Raw genomic sequence first — 20,197 nt, 5'->3', positions numbered from 1 at the left:
CAGGATCAGGCCCTGGGCTGAAGGCAGTGTCAAACCTCTGAGCCACCCCGGCTGCCCTGGAAGTGTTCCCTTTTAATGGCTACTAAGTAATCACAGGAACTCACCAGACTATAAAGAAATATATCTTTAAGGTGTTATCAACAGTCCCTGCTCAAATCAAGATGGCACAAGAATCTCAAGGCCATGGGCTACCTGACTAGGCTCACAGAAATCTCAGATGCAGAGAAATATTATGGAGGAGATATTAACCAGAGAAAAGGCAACCTATCTTGTTTGGGCTCATGATATTTACAAAAATATGTTGTTTGTTATTATGATTGTTACAAGTCCACCATGTTTGTTCTAAATATCAACCCTGAAATTGATAAGAAATTTACCAAGTTCCCTGGTCAGCTTCTCATAAAAGACAGACCATAAAAGCCCTCAGGGGCAAGCCTGTCAGGAATCCTTTCAGTTTTGAGAGCTTTCTTTGTCCTCTGCTTAATAAACTTTTGTCGCTTTGCCCATTCTCTGTTGTCTGCAAGATTCATTCTTTGATTCCAAGAGAAGAATCAAGCTCTCCCCTATCAGTGGCAAAGATAAAAATTAAACAATAAAGTGCTTAAGGCAAAGAGCTGGCCTGTAGTGGGTGCTCAATATATATTACCTATTTCTATTATAAATAAATATACGTAAACAGTCGTGAGATGAAAATGCAATGTGAAACCATCCTATTCACATTATCAACACAATATTCTAAGCATTAAGATGTTAAGAATCCGACAGGACCTTCCAATTCTCCTTTTCTCCATTTAATAATAGTGAACAGGCTTACTAATTTCTGGATATAAAGATGGAATATTGCAAAGGTGCATGTTCTCCTAAATTAAAGTTTATTTAACCTAGTTTAAGTCAAAATCATAATTTTTGGGAAACAAAGACTATTCCAAATTTCATATGACGATAAGCCAGGAAAATTCTGGAAAAGTGTAAGAAGGGGACACTTTCTCTACCAATTATAAAGGACTCTGAACCAGTGTGGTACTGGTGTTGGAGCGTACAGAACAATAGAGCTGGGAGAGCTTTAGAAGCAGAGCCAAGTACAGGTAGAACTGAGTGCATTATTATTAGTCCATTATTAGTAGTACTTTAAAATGACAGGAGAGGGGGATCCCTGGGTGGCTCAGCGGTTTAGCGTCTGCCTTTGGCCCGGGGCGTGATCCTGGGGTCCCTGGATTGAGTCCCACATCGGGCTTCCGGCATGGGCCTGCTTCTCCCTCCTCCTGTGTCTCTGCCTCTCTCTGTCTCTATGTCTATCATAAATAAATAAATCTTTAAAAAAAAAAAAGGGAAGAAGATTGTCTAAAATGACAGGAGAGTGTTGTATATTATTCAATAAATAGTATTGAGCTAGTTGTTTCCCCTTAAATATAAGGGGAAAACATTAGGCCGACAACATTTTAAAAGCATTTAAGGTTAGAATAGTTATCGGGGTTTTCTTTGTTTTGTTTTGTTTTTTAATTTATATATGAGAGACACACATAGAAGCAGAGACACAGGCAGAGGGAGAAGCAGGCTCCATACAGGGAACCCGTCGTGGGATCCGATCCCGGGACTCCAGGATCATACCCCGAGCCAAATGTAGGCGCAAAACCTCTGAGCCACACAGACATCCCTCCGGTCTTTCTTTTGAAAATCTACTGTAAGTGGAATGAAAGTTTTGAAAATAAAAAAATAAGGGGATCCTTGAGTGGCTCAGTGGTTTTGCCCCTGCCTTCGGCCCAGGGTGTGATCCTAGGGTCCCAAGATCAAGTCCCACATCGGGCTTCCTGCATGGAGCCTGCTTCTCCTCTGTGTCTCTGCCTCTCTCTCTCTCTCTCTCATTAATAAATAAATAAAACCTTTAAAAAAATAAGAAAATATAACTAGACTCGATTTAATTCACCACGTAGATACCCACTTTCCACAATTCAATGTATTTTTTGTTGAGAAATTAAGTAGAGAAAGCAATAAGTCTTATGAATTCCTGAGCAAAGAGCCTTGCACTTGGAGATGTGTGTGCAAAGGCCCCGAGGAAGAGTTTGCTGTGTTTATGGGATGAATAAAGCCCCGTGTGGCTGAGTGAGGAGGGGATGGGTGAGACATGAGGTCATGCAGGCCAGCAGGGTCCACAGCAGGCAGTCTTGTTAAGGTTATAAAATTTTATTCCAAGTGTAATTAGGAAGGCTTAAAAGATTTTAAACAAAAGAGGATATATATATATATATATATATATATATATATATATATATATTTAGCAATTATCTTTGCCTTTGTATTTTATGATAGTATTTTAATAGATATGGCTGTGGCATTTTTGATTAGATGCTTTTTCAGTACCTACTACTGATATTAAACCATACTTTCCTTATTTATAAGTAGATTGGTCCATAGCTTCTTTTTGTATATGCCAATCTTTTTCCTTTTTATTGTGACATCTGTGTTAACTTCCATCTTAAACTTCTATTCACTTATTGTTCACTTGTATTTGAAAATTGTTGAAATGTCTTCCCTGTCCTTAAATACAAAGTTTTAAAGATATTCCATGGATTTTTTTCCAAATAAAATTAGCTTTTTACTATATTGCAATCTATTAATTATAAACAAAAAATTCACTATGAAAAATTCAAGCAATACATAAAAATGTGAAAAAAAAAAGTAAAAATTACTCCAGATTCTGTTAACATTTTGGCGAAATTCTTTCAGTTTTGTTTTTCCACTAAATCATATTTATTCACTCAACAATGACACTGGAGAACATTCTCTAAATCAATATTTTCATTTTTAATGGTTGCATACTATTGCATTTTATGATTATATCATACATATTTTTATTAATATTCTGATGATGGATATTTAGTTTTTTCCTGTTAACCCTATTACAGAAATATACCAGTGAATATTTTTGTACATATAGTTTGGCTATATTATTAGTTACAGTCAAAAGGATGCATACTTTTCATTTTCATACATATTGCCAGAGTGTCCTCCAGCAAAGATAGCTTTTTTTTGCACTCCCAAATAATGTGTTGGAAACTGTCAGGCTCATTCATCCTTGCCAATCTTAATTGTGAAACATGTTTTAATTTTCACATCTTTCATTACAAGTAAATCAAGAGAAAGAGAAAGAAGTTTTTAAATTAAATTAATACCTCAAGGAAATAGCAAAATGGACTTTTTGGAGCTAAATCACAAATACTGAGAAAGGTTTCTCTTGAGGAAGCAAGGACAATAGTCATAATTTAGACTGGTGGTTATGAAGATACTCAAAATCTAGGAACTTCTTGCTTTTGTGCTAGAAATCACTGTGATCATGCTAGACACTGAAGCAAATACTATACTGCTTTGTACTTGATCTTCCCATTTTTGTAAATTTAATTTTATGATTCCTGAAGATCACAGAAGTACCCTATAAAGTACAGTTTCAAACACACATGCATACACATAGTTACTCTTGAAAAATATTTTCTCTACATTACTGGGTATTTTCCACACAAAAAGGAGAAAAATGTGTACTCAACGATGTCATTTTGTGACTTTAGAAACAAACAAAAATAAGACATGCTTTTGATTAAGCAATTTTTAGTTCTAGAAATTTAAGAAAGATATAATCAGGCAAAATATTTTAAAAAATGGATATATGTTTATCAGAGCCTTGTTAAAAATAGTAGAAATGTAGAAACAACATAAACATTCAATAGTAGAGATTTTGTTTACAAAATTACAGGATAGGCAAATCCATAGAAACAGAAAATCAACTGGTGGTTCCCCGAGAGCTGTGGAAAGGGTGAAATGGAAGTGACTGTGAATGGGCCCAAGACACCTGTTGTGAATCACAAAAATGTTCTAAAATTAGATTGTGGTAACAGTTGTGCAATTCTGAGTACATTCAAGCCATTGAGTTGTATATTTTAAATGGGATAATTTTTAAATTATCGATTTACATCTTAATAAAGCTGTTATAAAAAATTATGTAATCCATTAAATCAGTGATTATGAACATCATAAATGATGTTAAAATTTTTCTCATTTATATATGGAAATATGTTTATAATAACTGCTGAATTAAAATTCCAGTTTATTCTTACATAATAGAAGACGTGCAGTTTACCCTAAATGGAGCTGGCAATGCCTGCCCGTATTGTGACTGTGAGGAGGAGGAACAGGGAAATGCAAGGCAAATGCTCAGCACTGGCTAAGCCCTCTTCCCAGCCAGCCAGTCAGCCCAGTCCTGAATTCAGGGCCCTCTGGGACTCTTCTCTGACAAAAGCAAGGGTCAGAGGCAGGTTATAGGACTGGGGAAAGCCAAAGGACACCCGGAAACATTGGCCCATCTACTTTCTAGCCCTCAAGGCAAGCGTCCCCCACACCTTAGTGTGTATCAGAATCACCTGTGATGCAGATTGTTTTTTAAAGATATTCAGGTCCCCTTCCTCTATGCTGAGAACCAAGTCCTTCTTAGCAGTCACCTGGTGATTTCCATTGTGCAGAAATGCTGCTCTGAGTCTGTAAGACTCAATGGGTTCTGAACACTTGTGTGGTCAGATGGCCTTAGAGACACAAACCCCTCTGCAGGGAGGGGAGAGAGTGGAGGGGTAGTAGGGAAAAGTATTCCATACTTGATGCCGGAAAACTGTCCTTTGGTACCTCCTGTGTTGCTTCCTAGTAGCAGGACCTGGAGGAGGACGTGTAACCTCCCTGAGCCTCCTCATCCCACCCATGAAGCTTTTCTTGCAGAGTTGAGAATCATGCATGTGACAACACTTTGAAAACTGTAGAGCACTAAAACGATTGGAGATATTGTTATTTACCTTTAAATACTAAAGGGTGAGATCATATGAAGAATTTTCAAAGTATATGAGTATGTTTATGTGACTGAGAAAATGGAAAAGAGAAGAGATAAGAAAAAGGAAGGAAGAGAATGAGAGGCCATAATGTCCAAACCTTACTTCTCTGTGCTGGTCTTAGAGCTCACTGGTTCTGTTGCCTCCACTTTTCTCCTCCATTCATTGGAAATTCACAGTCAGGACATAAAGGATCTTACATAAAACTGTGGGACTTTGGGCTGGAAATAGGGTAAATGTGAAGAGCGTGGGAGCTGGTACCTGGATCTCTGGTCCCTTAGCAGAGGAGACAAACTATAAGCCTGTGAGCACCCCAGTGAGTCTGGAGGGCGCAAGAGCTAGTGCCTGAGCCTCATGTTCTGGAAGAAAGTGGCTGAGTTAGGACTGTGTCAGGTCTATTTGTTAATTTGGGGGAGGCCTCAGGGAAGCAATCCCAAAGGCAGCTTCTTCTGACACACATGGTTAATCACTCCAGAGAACAAGGGTTTTTGGAAATGAGTCTTGTTTACAAGGAGTAAGCCAGATTCTCCTTCCCCCTTCTTTGTTGTTGTTGCTTGCCCCCCTCCCTCCCTATATAAGTGAGTAGGATAAGTTTGGATCTCCTAAGCCACAGATTCCCTCAGTCCATCCTCTCTCTGACCAAACTCCTAGCACTGCTGATTTAGAGATGAAAGGATTCTAGATTCAAACGACCTTGTCTACCCCCTCCATACCCTCTAAATAGAGGAACTAGAATTTTAGCATCCCTGTCCAGAGAACACTTTATCTTATCTTTGTATTTCCCCTTTGATGGGGTGCTCACTACCTTAAAACAGATTTCAAGCAAAGTGCTTCTAGTCTTACAGCTGGTATTTGTAAAACAATGTCTCCATTTGCAGTCCTCATCCCGACAGACACACTGCTGGAGGAGAGGATGAATGATCTCAGATTGTTCCTAGTTCCACTACTAGATGAGCCATGATTAATTTATTGAATTGTTCTAGGCCTCAGTTTTCCCACTTTTTCAAATCTAACAATGACAAACTCTCCACTGATCAAAATATGAGGTGGTCACAGATGTCTTGGTGCCTCCACCCAGCCACCCCACAGAGTCAGTTTGTATGGTTGGCCTTTCTCCAGCTGCTGAAGCCCCTGCAGTCAGTCTTTACAAGCTGGACCCCCTTCTGGGAGCAGCCCAGACACCCAACACTTCTTATCAAAAAAAAAAAACTACCTCAGTTATACTCATGCCTAGGAGTCTACCTTCCTTCCTACTATATTCATATATTATTTACGGATGGCAGGCACAGGGCTAGGTGCTGGGAACCACCATGAACAGGATGGATACAACTGCCTTCCCTCATGGTGCTTACAGACCAGCACAGGAGAGACATTCTAAAAGCAGATACATAGGAGGAAAGCACTCACAACAGTGAGTGCCCCAAAGGAACAGTAATCTGAAATAGAAAATAACTGGGGTAGGAGGGTAGGAGTGGGTACTTGCTCAGATTGGTTGGTCAGGGAAAGTCTTCCTGAGACATTCAAGCTGAGATCAGATGGCTGAGAGGATGTCAGAGTCAGGGAAAGAGTTTTCTGAGAGAGGGAAAGGCACCTGTGAAGGCACAAAAACATGTGTTCAAGGACTGAAAGAAAGCCAGTGCTGGTGCTTTGCCAGCAAAGCTGTGAGTGGCACAAGGCAACGCGGGAGAGGTGCCTAGGGTCAGATTAAGTTGGGAAGTCATTCTGGCTTTTATTCTATTTTATTCTACCTGTAACGAGGAGTCACTGAAGATTTTTCAGCCAGTGGCGTGGCATGGTTTGATTTAGGTTGGATGGATCACTGTGGTCATGAGGATAACAGGTTAGAGACAGACAGGAACAGAAGCAGAAAAAACTGTGGCCCAGGCTAGTAGGGAGGGTGGCCTGCACTAGGATGGGAGTAGGAGAGAGAGGAAAAGAGATGATCTAGCTAGATGAAATCATGAAGCTCAATAGCAGACTGGATACTAGAGATATAATAAAGGGTAAAATCTCGGTGCCTGTGTGGCTCAGTCCATGAGTGTCTGATTCTTGGTTTCTGCTCAAGTCATGATCTCAGGGTCGTGAGATCAAGACCCATGTTGGGCTCTGTGCTCAGAGAAGAGTCTGCTTGAGGTTCTCCCTCTCCCTCTGCACACCCCCTCCACTGTGTGTGCATGCTCTCTCTCTCCCTCTCAAATAAATAGATAATTTAAAAAAAAAAGAAAAAGTAAAATCAAAGATAATCCTTTATTTCTGACTTGGAAGACTGGGGAAGGAGCATAATGAATTAATATAGGAAAGAGTTTGAGCTTCTGAGAGGTGAACAGGGGAGATGGCAAGAAGGTATTTAGGTTTAAGACCTCTTAGACGGTGGAATAAATTTGGAAGACATTCACATATACAAAGTACCTAGAGTCATGGAGATATAAATTTGACCCTATAACTCTACTGCTAGGGATATGTGTCCTAATAAATCATCCAAAATGGAATCAGCTTTATAAACAAAGACATCTATCACAATATTATTTATAATTTTTTTAACTAAAAAGAGCCTAAATGCCATCAATTAGGAAATGCTTAAGCATATGATGGTACCCATAACGGGTGAAATATTACACAGCATATTTATGGACATGGGAAATTTCTTATGCTGTAAGACAACAAGAAGGAAAACTATTTCTATGTGCACACAAAAAAATATTAGAAGTAAATACACCAATATGTTGCATGCAGTCATCTCTGGGTGATGGGCTTAGAGGTGATTATTTTCTTATATTTGTTTCCCACTGAACCAAGGTCTAGGGCTTCTCTGGATGAGAATCACTCATTCTTTTCAGTGTCCGCAGGGCCTAGAGGACATTATTAGTATTTGCCTATTGGGAGATTATTTGGTTAAGGCTCCATCCAGCAAGTTTTGGCTTCTGTATTTCTCAGCTCAGATTTTAATAACTTAGAAACTACTATGGCCCACAGAGTCTTGCTCAATAACTTTAGATTTGGGAGTTTCTTGAATAGTGTCGAGAATGAGGCTCTGAAGTCCCTCAGAGCAGTAGGACATTGGATAGGATGGATACACTCCTCCTGATACACGCTTTCTGGTTCCAAGACTATAAGGTTCTCAAAGCTACAAAGAGAAACAAAGGATCTACCTTAACAAATTCTTTGAAAATGAACTGACAAATACATCTGCAGAGTATGCCAAGTGCTTCCGTAAGGCTGGGTGACTCAGTCAGTTAAGTGTTTGCCTTCAGCTCAGGTTATGACCCCAGGGCCCAGGAATTAAGCCCCACATCAGGCTCCCTGCTCACCAGTGGAGTCTGCTTCTTCCTCTCGCTTTGCCCCTGCTCATGTGCTCTCTCTCTCTCTCTTGCTCACTCTGTCTCTCAAAGAAATAAATAAAATCTGTTAAAAACTAAACTAAATAAATAAAACCATTAAGGCCCTCAGTCAAGCATTCAGGCAATCACTTTTAACCCACAGACTTTTGCTAATAGCTAATGGGCATCAATCTCTGCTCTGGGCAATGAAGCACAGAGGTGTATCATACATAATGGAAGTTCGTTTTTCAGGTCTCCTGGGACCAGGACAAAAACTTGTGCAAGGGAGAAATAACAAGACATCTCAACCTGGATTCGCTCAGAGCCCAGAGATAGGACTGGCTCCATGGAATCCCCCAGGGAAATGAGGAACTAGGCTGCAAAGTTGCATCAGGAGCATCCCTCCAGAATTCGTCATCAGACTGCCTCGGGGCTTCATCTGTTTCACACTAATGAGGCTCTGGGGAACCTCCACTTCCTCTGGCCTTGAGGCTCTGACTGAATCAATCACCAGGGAAGGTCTCTGCAACCCAGTGAAGCCCACATTGGAAGTAAAAGGTTGTATTACTTTGAATGTCTCTCTGAAAACCTGATCCTGGAGACCCTCAGAAGAGCAAGTTATTACTACTCTCTAAAGCAAAGTGGGGCACCATCTTTGCTCTTTCCACATTCCAAACAGGGATCTCTGGGAGGACAGTGAAAATAGTGGTGGGGAAGTGCATGGTTGCTGTTGTATTGAGTAAATTATAGACGCTCAGTTCATAGCACATCATCACCAACATTCCTTTCAACATGTGTCTCGGACTTTCTTGTCTTTAAAAACTCCAAACTCCACCCACTGCCTCTTTCCCCACATAAACATACTCACGTATCCCAAAGAATACATATCTTTGTATGTCTGTGTATTTTATATACATAAATAGTATTATGCTATAGATCCCATTAGGTTTCTTTTTGCACTAATACTATTACTTTTTGTACTAACGCTATTTTTTTATGGTTCATTCTCCTTGTTCTATGGACACCAATGCCCTGCTTATCTTACCTCTTTCCAATCCATTCTCTATCTACACCAGAGTAATGTTCTTAAGGTTTAATTTGACCCCTATCGCTTTCCTGCTTAACTCATTCAAGAACTTCCTATTACAAATAGAAAAAAATGTGGGGGCACCTGGGTGGCTCAGTTGGTTATGCGTCTGACTTCAGCTCAGATCATGATCCCAGGGTCCTGAGATAGAGCCCCATATTGAGTCCCACATCAGGCTCCACGGTCAGCAGGCAGTCTACTTGAGACTTTCTCTTCCTCTGCCCTTCCCCCTACTCATGTGCTTGTGTGTATGGTCTCTTGCTCTCTATCTTAAATAAATAATATAAAATCTTTTTTTAAAAAAAATAAGAAAAAATGTAAAACAGCCTCTAAGTTTCTATCTGGTCTCACTCTTATATATAACTACAACAACCACTATCACTTTCTTTCTATTGTTCTCAAAACTTCAGCCATATTGGCTTTCTTCCAATTCTTTGAATTCACAGAGCTGTTTCATCTCAGGGCTTTCACCTTTGTTTTCCTTCTGCCTGGGAACTCTTCCCTCAATTCTTTGAATGGCTTTCTTTTCCTCAGCCTTTGAGCTTTAGCTTAACCGCATTGATTGATACCATTTTGGAGAGTCTTTAGCAATACAGTACTGTTATCTTGGGTCAGGTTTCCTAGAAGTAGGGTGGTTCATGGGAAGTGTGAGAGTAGTTTATTGAAGGGTACCCTCAGAAAAATGGAGGTAAGTAGGGACTCAGCACATTAGCTTCAGCCTGGTCTTGAGAGAAGCTCAAGAACTTGACTTGCATCCATTGAATCAATTCCATCCAGAGATAAGGAGCTAGCTTTGCCTACCCAGTGTTAGTCCTTGGCAGTGGCTGCCCCTCTACCTCCTAGGGCTGTAATGGGAGGGTGCTTAATTTCTCCAGCCAGACAAAGGGCAGTCACAAGCCATTAGCAGCCAACATTCACAGCAGCTGGGGGATAGGAATGAACTAACCAGTGAAAAGCACCAACAGCATATACTTAGTAAGATTTAAGGCACACCTCACCTTCCTTCCAGCAATTAATTCTTATCAGTACACTCTAGAGAACTTTCATTCATGTACCCAAAGAGAAATGTACAAGAAAGCTCATTTCAGCTTTGTTTACAATGGTGAAAAACTAGAAATAACCCAAATGTTCTTTACAGGAGATTAATAGACAACTAGTAGCATATACCTACTGCAGTCATAAAAATAATGAACTTGAGTATGTGGATCAAATCTCGAGAACACAACCTGAGTGAAAAAAAAGCAAGTTTCAGGATACATACTGGATTATACCATTGAAATAAAATATTGAAATATGAAAAGCAATGCTAAATGCTTTTGTGGGTGCACAGATTTCAAGTAAAATTATGAAAATGTGCATAAGAATGACAAACACAAAGTTGGTGATAGTGGTTACCTCTGGAGAAGGAGAAACTGGAAGGGAAGTAGGAGTTCAAAAGGTCTCTCAACTGTAACTCTGTTTTACTTAAATACACAGATACAATAACAACATTTTAAGATTTATTAAACTGAGTAGTAGATACACAATTTTTATTCTAGTCCTTGTATTAGTAATCACACTTTTAAAAATTACAGAGAACATATATTCATGTGGATCTATGTATACCTATAATGATACCTCTTTTGTTCTAGTAGTCCATTGTATGTATCTGACCAGATTTTATATATCCATTTGCCCAAGTGATGAACACCTAAATCCATACTGCTGCAAACAACACTGTGATAGATAGCCTATGTACGTCTCTCTGTACACCTCAAGATTTATTCTCTAGGGGCATCTGGATGACTCAGTCAGTTAAGCATCTGTCTTCCATTCAGGTCATGATTCCAGGGTCCTGGGATCAAGACCTGCATCGGGGTCCCTACTCAGTAGGGAGTCTGCTTCTCCCTCTCCCTCTGCCCTTTCCCCCTACTCATGCTCTGTCTCTCCTTCTCTTTATCTCTCTGTCTCCCTCAAATAAACAAAATAAAATCTTTAAGAAAAAGAAGACATATTCTCTAAAGTATATGCCCAGGAGTGAGATTGCTAGGAGAGATATAGATAGATGATAGGTGATAGATAGATACATGGATGGATGGATGGATGGATGGATGGATGGGCAGATAGACAGATGGATATGTGTGTGTATATATAGACATAAAACCAGGTACTCAAGAAAGCAATCTATCAGTACTTAGCAGAACTTTATATATACATATATATGTTGTGCTCAAGATCGCAAATCTGAGAAATCACCAAGGAGCCGACACCGATTCAAACACACGAGGGTTTACTTTTTTTTTAAAGGTTTTTTTTTTTTAATTTATTTCTTCATAGAGACACAGCTAGAGAGAGAGGCAGAGACACAGCTAGAGAGAGAGGCAGAGACACAGGCAGAGGGAGAAGCAGGCACCCTACAGGAAGCCCGATGTGGGACTCGATCCAGAGTCTCCAGGATCACGCCCTTGGCTGCAGGCAGCGCTAAACCGCTGCGCCACCGGGGCTGCCCACACGAGGGTTTATTTAAGCTCGAGCCTGGGTCCAAGTATACCCTGACGCAGCGGAGCAGGGACTCGGACCCCGAGACTAAGAGGCTTAGCAACTTTATAGGGGCCAGTGGCCAATGGGATACGCAGAAAGTTGCACGGTCATGCTGGTATATGCACCCAAATGTATAAAAATATATTTAACTTTGCTATATAGAGTTAATTTTAATTTTAAAAAAGTATATCTATATCCAAATATGTATTTTTAACTTTAATTTTGCTATACATGTTCATTTTAATTTTTGTCAAGTACTGATAGATTGCTCTTCTGATGGTCTCTACTAGTTTACATTCTCATCACAGTACATGTTGCTTCTATTTGTCTCATATTCTCACCAACACTTGGCATCATCAGACTCTGGTTTGGAAGTCTGATTGGTATAAGATCATCTCATCACTTCTATGAATTACCAATAAGGTTTAACATTTCTTCATATCTTGTTAACAATTGGGCTTATCTTTTTTGTATATACTTTTATTGGAGTTCGATTTTCCAACATATAGTATAACACCCATCCCGTTAAGTGCTCATCCAGTTAAGTGCCCCCTCAGTGCCCGTCACTCAGCCACCCCATCCCCCCATCAACCTCCCCTTCCACTACCCCTTGTTCATTTCCCAGAGTTAGGAGTCTCTCATGCTTTGTCACCCTCTCTAGTTTTTCCCATTCATTTTCTCTCCTTTCCCCTATAATCCCCTTCACTATTTTTTATATTCAATTGGGCTTATCTTTATGAAATTTCTTTCTCATATACTTTATCCATCTTTGTTCTATATTTTCTTTCTATCTTTCTTTGGCAGAAGCTTCTTACAATCTAGATATTAATCCTTTATTAGTTTTAAAATTAATTAACATTTGTGTACAGGTTTTAGAGTTAACATAAGTTTTCATGTCTCTAAGATAAATGCCCAGGAGTGCAATTGCTCAGTTGTATTGTACTTACATGTTGAATTTTATAAGAAACTGCAAAATTACTTTGCAGACTGAGTGTAAATTTTACATTCCCACCAGCAAAGCATGAGTGATACAGTTTCTCAGCATCCTCACCAGAATTTGATGTTGTCACTTTATTTTAGCTATTCTGATAAATGTTCAATTAGCCTTTCCCTAATGGTGTACTGGTGTTGAACATCTTTTCATGTGCTTATTTGCCATCTGTGTATCCTCTCCAGTGAAATGCCTGTTCGTATCTTTTGCTCATTTCATAATTGTATTTTTTAACTGTTGAGTTTTTGAGAGATCTCTATACATTCTAGATACTGGTCCTTTGTCCTTTTTCCCAGTTTGAATGAAGTATAAAAACCTTACTCCCTTGGAGGAATCCACTAAATAAAAGCTATGATTGCCTTCTGACATTTCATGCTTCTTATGCAGTAGGCCCACAGGGAAAGATGGGTGTCACTTTTCTAACTAAGACAATTGATAATGATTAGCATTAAGACTTACGGTTGCTACTATACATAGGGGCATAAAATAATAATGAATACACCCTAGGTATTAAGGTATTGATACTTAATACTTAATATTAAGGTATTAATACCTAGGGTATTCACTTGGGTATCTCTTAGTGCTTCCATGAACAGTAATAAATGTTAATGAGTAATTTCAGTCACCCACCACAAAAAGAGAAAGTAACTAAGACCTTAAGCCCTTCAGGCATGAAGGTTTCATACATTCTACCAGGCATCAACACAGACCTGCCAAAGTGATAGCAAAGGTGAGAGAAATCTAGGATGAATAGTGGAGAGTAGAGATAACAAACTTTATTTATAACCTTGAGATAATCTACAATAATGGGGACTGTACCTTGTTTCACTATATATTTGCTTAAAACTTTCCAGCTCATAACTGGCCACCATATTGAAGGACATTCTGAGTTGTATACCTACCCTACTTGGGAATGAGTAAGTGAGGCTCGCTGCATTTTAACAACAAATGGAGTCCCCATATTATTATAGAATGGGAGATGAATGAAATAGCAAGGAACAAATGGATGTGCATGAAAACACATGGATTGTCCTTCATACAAACCCGCTGTACCTCTTCAATGACAATATGGTGAACTAAATTCTTGAATTTTTTTTTTAAGATTGTATTTATTTGTCCATGAGAGACACACAGAGAGAGGAGAGACGTAGGCAGAGGGAGAGCAGGCTCCATGCCGGGAGCCCAATGTGGGACTCCATCCCGGGTCTCCAGGATCTGGGTCTCCAGACCCTGGATCTGGGTCTCCAGGATCAGGACCCGGACTGAAGGCGGTGCTAAACTGTTGAGCCATCCAGGCTGCCCAAATTCTTGAATTTTAAATGTCGAATGTGCCTCGCATTCTCAGAATAAATTCTACATGTTTCTAGCAGCAATGTCCAAAATAGCCAAACTGTGGAAGGAGCCTCGGTGTCCATCAAAAGATGAATGGATAAAGAAGATGTGGTCTATGTATACAATGGAATATTCCTCAGCCATTAGAAACGACAAATACCCACCATTTGCTTCAACGTGGATGGAACTGGAGGGTATTATGCTGAGTGAAGTAAGTCAGTCGGAGAAGGACAAACATTATATGTTCTCATTCATTTGGGGAATATAAATAATAGTGAAAGGGAATATAAGGGAAGGGAGAAGAAATGTGTGGGAAATATCAGAAAGGGAGACAGAACATAAAGACTCCTAACTCTGGGAAACAAACTAGAGGTGGTGGAAGGGGAGGAGGCCGAGGGGTGGGGGTGAGTGGGTGACGGGCACTGAGGGGGGCACTTGACGGGATGAGCACTGGGTGTTATTCTGTATGTTGGTAAATTGAACACCAATAAAAAATTAATTTATTAAAAAAATAAAATAAAATAAAACTAAAAAAAAGAGAATAAACTCTACTTGGTCACAAAGTACTATCCTTTTTATACAAACTCTAAATTTGCTAAGTTCTATTTGATAATACTTTGCTGAGAATTTGTACTGTTTTGCAATTCTGTATTTTACTGCTTTCTGCCATTATCTTTCTTATCTTTGTTTGCTCCTTTAAGATTACTCTTGTTGCTCTGTCTCCAACTTATTAATTTGAATATTCGGATCATTTGTTTCAATTGTAGTTCTTTCCTGGTAAGTTCATTTAAGACTAAAGCTATCTCTTTTATTACTGCTTTTGATTTATAGTTTCTCTTTATTGTTTCTTTACTGGTTTCAAGTATTCCATAATTACTCTCATAATTTCCTTTTGAATGCAAAGTTTATTTCATATTTAGTAATACCTTCTTAAATTTCTAGGGATTTTGCAAATTTAAAGCTCTCCTTTTATTTATAATTTCTAACTTTAGAACATTATGGTTAGAGAACATATTTGCATTCATTATGATTCATATCAGTAGAGAACACACACATATTTCTTCTTTAGAACTTACTGAGACTTCCTTTGTGGCATCATGTATACTGATATTTTATTTTTGTTTAAAAGAATGGGAATTCCCTGTTAGGTACTGATATAATATGTATAATAAACTCAAACTTAATCATTTCCATTTGCTGTATTTTCTTCTAATTTTTTTTCTTATTGCTTCCCATTTCATAGGTCTTTTTTTTTTTTTTCTGTTTTCTGAGATTGGTTTTAAAGTTACACATCCTATTTTGAAAGCTAAGATGCTTTCCCTTAACTTAAAATACATGGTTTTAATTTATCCCCATGGGTTTCTTAAACACATCTCTATTTCCCCCCAGAAAGACAATTTATTTATCACGTTCTCCTGTCCTTATATTACCTACTCACAGCCACTATAGAGAGTTGACATTATCCAGCATTTTAGAATTTTATTCCAGATTTTTAAAGATTTTATTTATTTATTTGAGAGAGAGAGAAAGAGAGAGTGTGTGTGCACAAGCAGGGGGAAGGGACAGAGGAAGAGGGAGAAGCAGACTCCCCCCTGGGCAGGGAGCCCAATGCAGGACTTGATCCCAGGACTCTGGGATCATGACCTGAGCTGAAGGCAGACCCTTAACCAATTGAGCCATCCAGGTGCCCATCGGTGTTTTTATTTTATATTTTGCCTTTGCTATTTTAGTCAGAAATAAACTTTGCTGTGTTATTTTCCCACCCTATTTCCCATAACTCTTGCATCCATCTTCCTGGATATGTTTTTCATTTCTTGTTTGAGTACTTTGTTCAAAGGTGTTTTCAAGGTAGATCTTTGTCTGGAGAACTTTTTAGACTTTGTATAATTGAGAATAATTTCATTATGCCCTCAAATTTAAGTGAATATTTGGATGGATATTAATTTTTATATTTTAAGTTATTTTCTCTATTATTTTTCAAATGTTATTCAATTGTTTTCCTATATCCAGTATGTTATTGATACCTCTGAATTTAGTCCTATTATTGTTCCTTTGTATGTAATCCTCTCTTCCTCTCTGGAAACTTAAAATGTTCTCTTTGTGATGTTATTAAATTCCACTATGACAAGTTTAGGTATTTTTTTAATTACTTTTGTTTGGAACTTCATGGGCTCTTTCATTCGAAGTTGTTCATATACCATCTTTCTGGAAAATCTATGACCATTACTCCTTGAAATATTTCCTTTCCTCTGCTTTTTCTGTCTTTTTATGGGACTATTGTTTTCTAGATATTGGCACTTTTATTTATATCCTCCATCTCACTAACTCCCCACCCTCTTATTTTCTATATTTCTATTCTTCACTGCTTGCTGCCTTAAGAAATCTGATATTATGATTCTGGTTCACAAATTCATTCTTTACTTGTATCCATTCTGCGATTTATCTCATCTGTTGAATTATTTACTTCAACTAGTATGTTTAATAACTAATACTTCCACTTTGTTCTTTTTATGTTTCATATTATTAATATCCTCCCTAATATACTTGAATATATTCATCAGGTTTATTTTAAATTCTCTTTTCCAGCAATTTAGATTCATGAGGTATGTGTTTTTCATTTATATTAATTCCATTTGTACTTGCAGATGTCAGGTTAATTTCACATGTGAACTCATGTTCACCAGGAATATCATTACTAGCTTCTGTCCCTCTAGACACTCACCAAGAGAAGGAGAGGGGGACAGGGTGATTCTGAAAAAGAATGTCTCAGATTTCATGTAATTACCATCAGCCACTCCCATTGTTGCCACTCACTGATGATTTCTGTGGTCACTAGGAAGAAGACATCTCCTTAGCTTGTATCCCAACAGTCTTGAAGATTTAGAGAGTGACTGAGAGCCCATAAACTCTCCTGTTTTCATGAGTTCCATCATGGCACCCAACTGTAGCAGAGATGGGTGGTTTTCCTCTACTACAAGGTTTGTTCTTCTTCCATACTAATATAACATTAGCTGGGAATATGGCCACCAAGTATATTCCCCAGGCCCAGTTGCACCCAAATGAGGCCAAGTGACCAAGTTCTGGCCAATAGGATATAAATGGAAGAGGTATGTGGCTCTTCTCCAGATTTTGTCCTTAGTGGGGAAAGTTGGGACCTCCAGTTGACCCTTTATCCTTTCCTATTGGTTGAAATGAAGACCAAGGCAGAAGTTTAATGGCTGTGGAACCACTCTTTGAGGATTACAGAAAACCAAGAGAGAAGCTGCCTGGATCCTTGATGATTTTGTAGCCAGCATCTCACACTTGGACTACTTACATGTATATTAGAAATAAAGGGGATCCCTGGGTGGCGCAGCGGTTTGGCGCCTGCCTTTGGCCCAGGGCGCGATCCTGGAGACCCGGGATCGAATCCCACGTCGGGCTCCCGGTGCATGGAGCCTGCTTCTCCCTCTGCCTGTGTCTCTGCCTCTCTCTCTCTCTCTCTCTCTCTGTGAGACTATCATAAATAAATAAATAAATAAAATTAAAAAAAAAAAGATTAAAAAAAAAAAGAAATAAAGAAATGCCCAGCTATTTAAAGCTACAATCATTTGGAGTTTCTCTGTTTTAAAAGACAAAAAAAAAAAAAAAAAAAAGACAAACCACATGCATTTTCTCCCACAAAGTTCCAGTTAGGTAGGCAAGAAAAAAATATCAATAATTTTATTTCAAAGAAGAGAAGACTAGACATAGAAAAATAAGTGGAAGCACTGAGGTTAAGATCTGACTCCTGGGCATCAGTCTAGGACTCTTTCCTTACAAAGCTCTGCAATGAATTTGTTCCATGGCCTCAACTTTATTTATTTCTTTTTAAAGATTTTATTTATTTATTCATGAGAGACGCAGAGAGAGAAGCAAAGACAAAGGCAGAGGGAGAAAACAGGCTTCCTGCGGGGAGCCTGATGCACAACTTGATCCCAGGACCCCGGGATCATGACCTGAGCAGAAGGCAGACACTCAACCACTGAGCCACCCAAGCACCCAGCCATTGTCTCAACTTTAGACAATGATTTTGTATTCACTCTCAGACATGGTATGGAATTGCGACTTTTCCACTGTAGAAATAAAAATTCATAAGCCTCAGTTATCTTTAATTTGGTCTTGGTTGAGTGAGGCTAGAGGCTACAAGTTTCAACAGAAAGAACCTTGAGAACACACAAGATTCCTTTACTGCAAATGTGAAAATCAGCATTCACAATCAGCTATTACCTAAGCAGATAAGGAATAAGTTCAGAGAGTAGCTACACACTAGTTGCTATAATATTTAATTTAAATTTATTTATTTTATCTTCTCATTATAAACTGTTAAAAAATCTGCTCACTGACAATGACATAGATCATTCCATATTGTTGAGAGCTTTGTTTTAATAGTTACTAAGATTTTTGACTCATGATCTTGAAGCATTGTTTATATAATTTCCTATTTTTGTAAGAAAAAAGTATATGTGTGCATATATACTTAAAGTTGTAAACTCTTTGCCATCCAATATTGACCTTATTTGCTAATATTTTTATCATTAACCCATTTCCATGACCTCACTAATTGAATTTTAGTGAACTGGCATAAAAGACTGCACACTTTTAGAATTAGAAACGTTGCAAAAGGCATTTTTCCTTGTGAAAAGTTATAAGTAAAATAAATGAGTAAATAAGCAACTCCCAACATATTAACTTTAAAACATGATGTAAAATCTTGATTTTCCTCAATAACATCACTCATGAAGGAGGGAGTGGTTATAAGGCATATATGGGAGTAAGAAGTAAAAAACCTGAGGTAGAAATTTCTGTTAAATTCCTCACTGGAGGGAGTGGGGGGCACCTTGCAGTAGCACTACAGAAGTCACTGGCCCCATGAAAAGAAGACTTTGCCTCTGAGAAATCTTCCCAAGGCGCACTTCATGTCTTTGTTCCGCAGGCTATAAATGAAGGGGTTCAGCAGGGGAGTTACCACTGTGTACATGACAGCAGCTGCTGTATCCTCTTCTATGGAGTTGGAGGAAGATGATGAAGGACACAGATAAGCCCTGATCACTGTCCCAAAGAACAGAGCAACAACAGCAAGGTGTGACCCACAGGTAGAGAAGGCCTTGTGCCTTCCCTGGGCGGAGGGGACTCTGAGGATGGCTGAAACGATGTGCATATAAGAGACCAGGATGAGAATGAAGGGGATTAAAATGACTGCTCCCCCCAAGAAGAGGAGCACAAGCTCATTGACTTGAGTGTCAGAGCAAGACACCTTCATCAGGGGTCCCAGATCACAGAAGAAGTCAGGAATGATTTTCTTAGAGCAAAAATTAAGTCGAAAGATGAGGAAAGTGTGGGTCATGGCAACAAGACTTGTAAGGATCCAGCAAGCAGTAACCAGGAGGGTGCAGCGCCGGCGGCTCATGATCATCTTGTAGTGGAGAGGGTGGCAGATGGCCACATAGCGGTCATAGGCCATTGTGGCCAGGAGAAAGATGTCCATGTCCCCAAAAGTCAAGAAGAAGTAGAGCTGAACCAGGCATCCCGTGTAGGAAATGGACCTGCTCTGGGTCTGGATGTTAACCAAGGCCTTGGGCACAGTGGTGGAGGTGAAAAGGATGTCTGCACAGGAAAGGCTGGCAAGGAAGAAGTACATAGGTGTGTGGAGGCGTGCATCAGTACCAATGGCCAGGACAATGAGCAGGTTTCCAGCCACAGTGATCACATATATCCACAGGAACAGCAGGAAAAGGATATTCTGCTGCTCTGGCCGCTCTGAGAGTCCCCAGAGGAGGAACTCAAAGCTGCTGGTCTGGTTCCCTCTTTCCATGAGCCCAGAAGTCTGAGAAAGAGACCTCAAATGAGACCCATTAAAACTCTCTAAACATACTTTACTCTATATGATCGATGAATGTGATGTGCCATTCTCTGAACTCTAGAGAAGAAAGAATGAACTTAGTGTGTTTGTTGATCACATACTATGTGCACTGTATATTTTTACTAAAACTTAACTACTGTGCTAGGAAGTGTGAGAGATACAATTTAAGAGAATTAAAGTAATTTTTTTCCTGGTTTATTTCTCTAT

The 20,197-nt window shown here is 39.1% G+C and overlaps 1 protein-coding gene across 1 annotated transcript; it reads right to left on the bottom strand.

The window, feature by feature from the left end:
* Nucleotides 1-18,988: 18,988 nt before the first annotated feature.
* Nucleotides 18,989-19,942, bottom strand: LOC112677103 (olfactory receptor 1P1-like). Its single transcript, XM_025474974.3, has one exon. It carries the CDS (start codon nt 19,940-19,942, stop codon nt 18,989-18,991), a length of 954 nt encoding a protein of 317 aa, XP_025330759.1.
* Between the last annotated feature and the right edge of the window lie 255 nt (nt 19,943-20,197).

The sequence above is a fragment of the Canis lupus genome, chromosome 9 (genome assembly GCF_003254725.2).
Source record: "Canis lupus dingo isolate Sandy chromosome 9, ASM325472v2, whole genome shotgun sequence".
Classification (NCBI taxonomy): Eukaryota; Metazoa; Chordata; class Mammalia; order Carnivora; family Canidae; genus Canis; species Canis lupus.
Note: the sequence above shows the minus strand (reverse complement) of the source record. Positions and strands in the feature narration are given on the sequence as shown.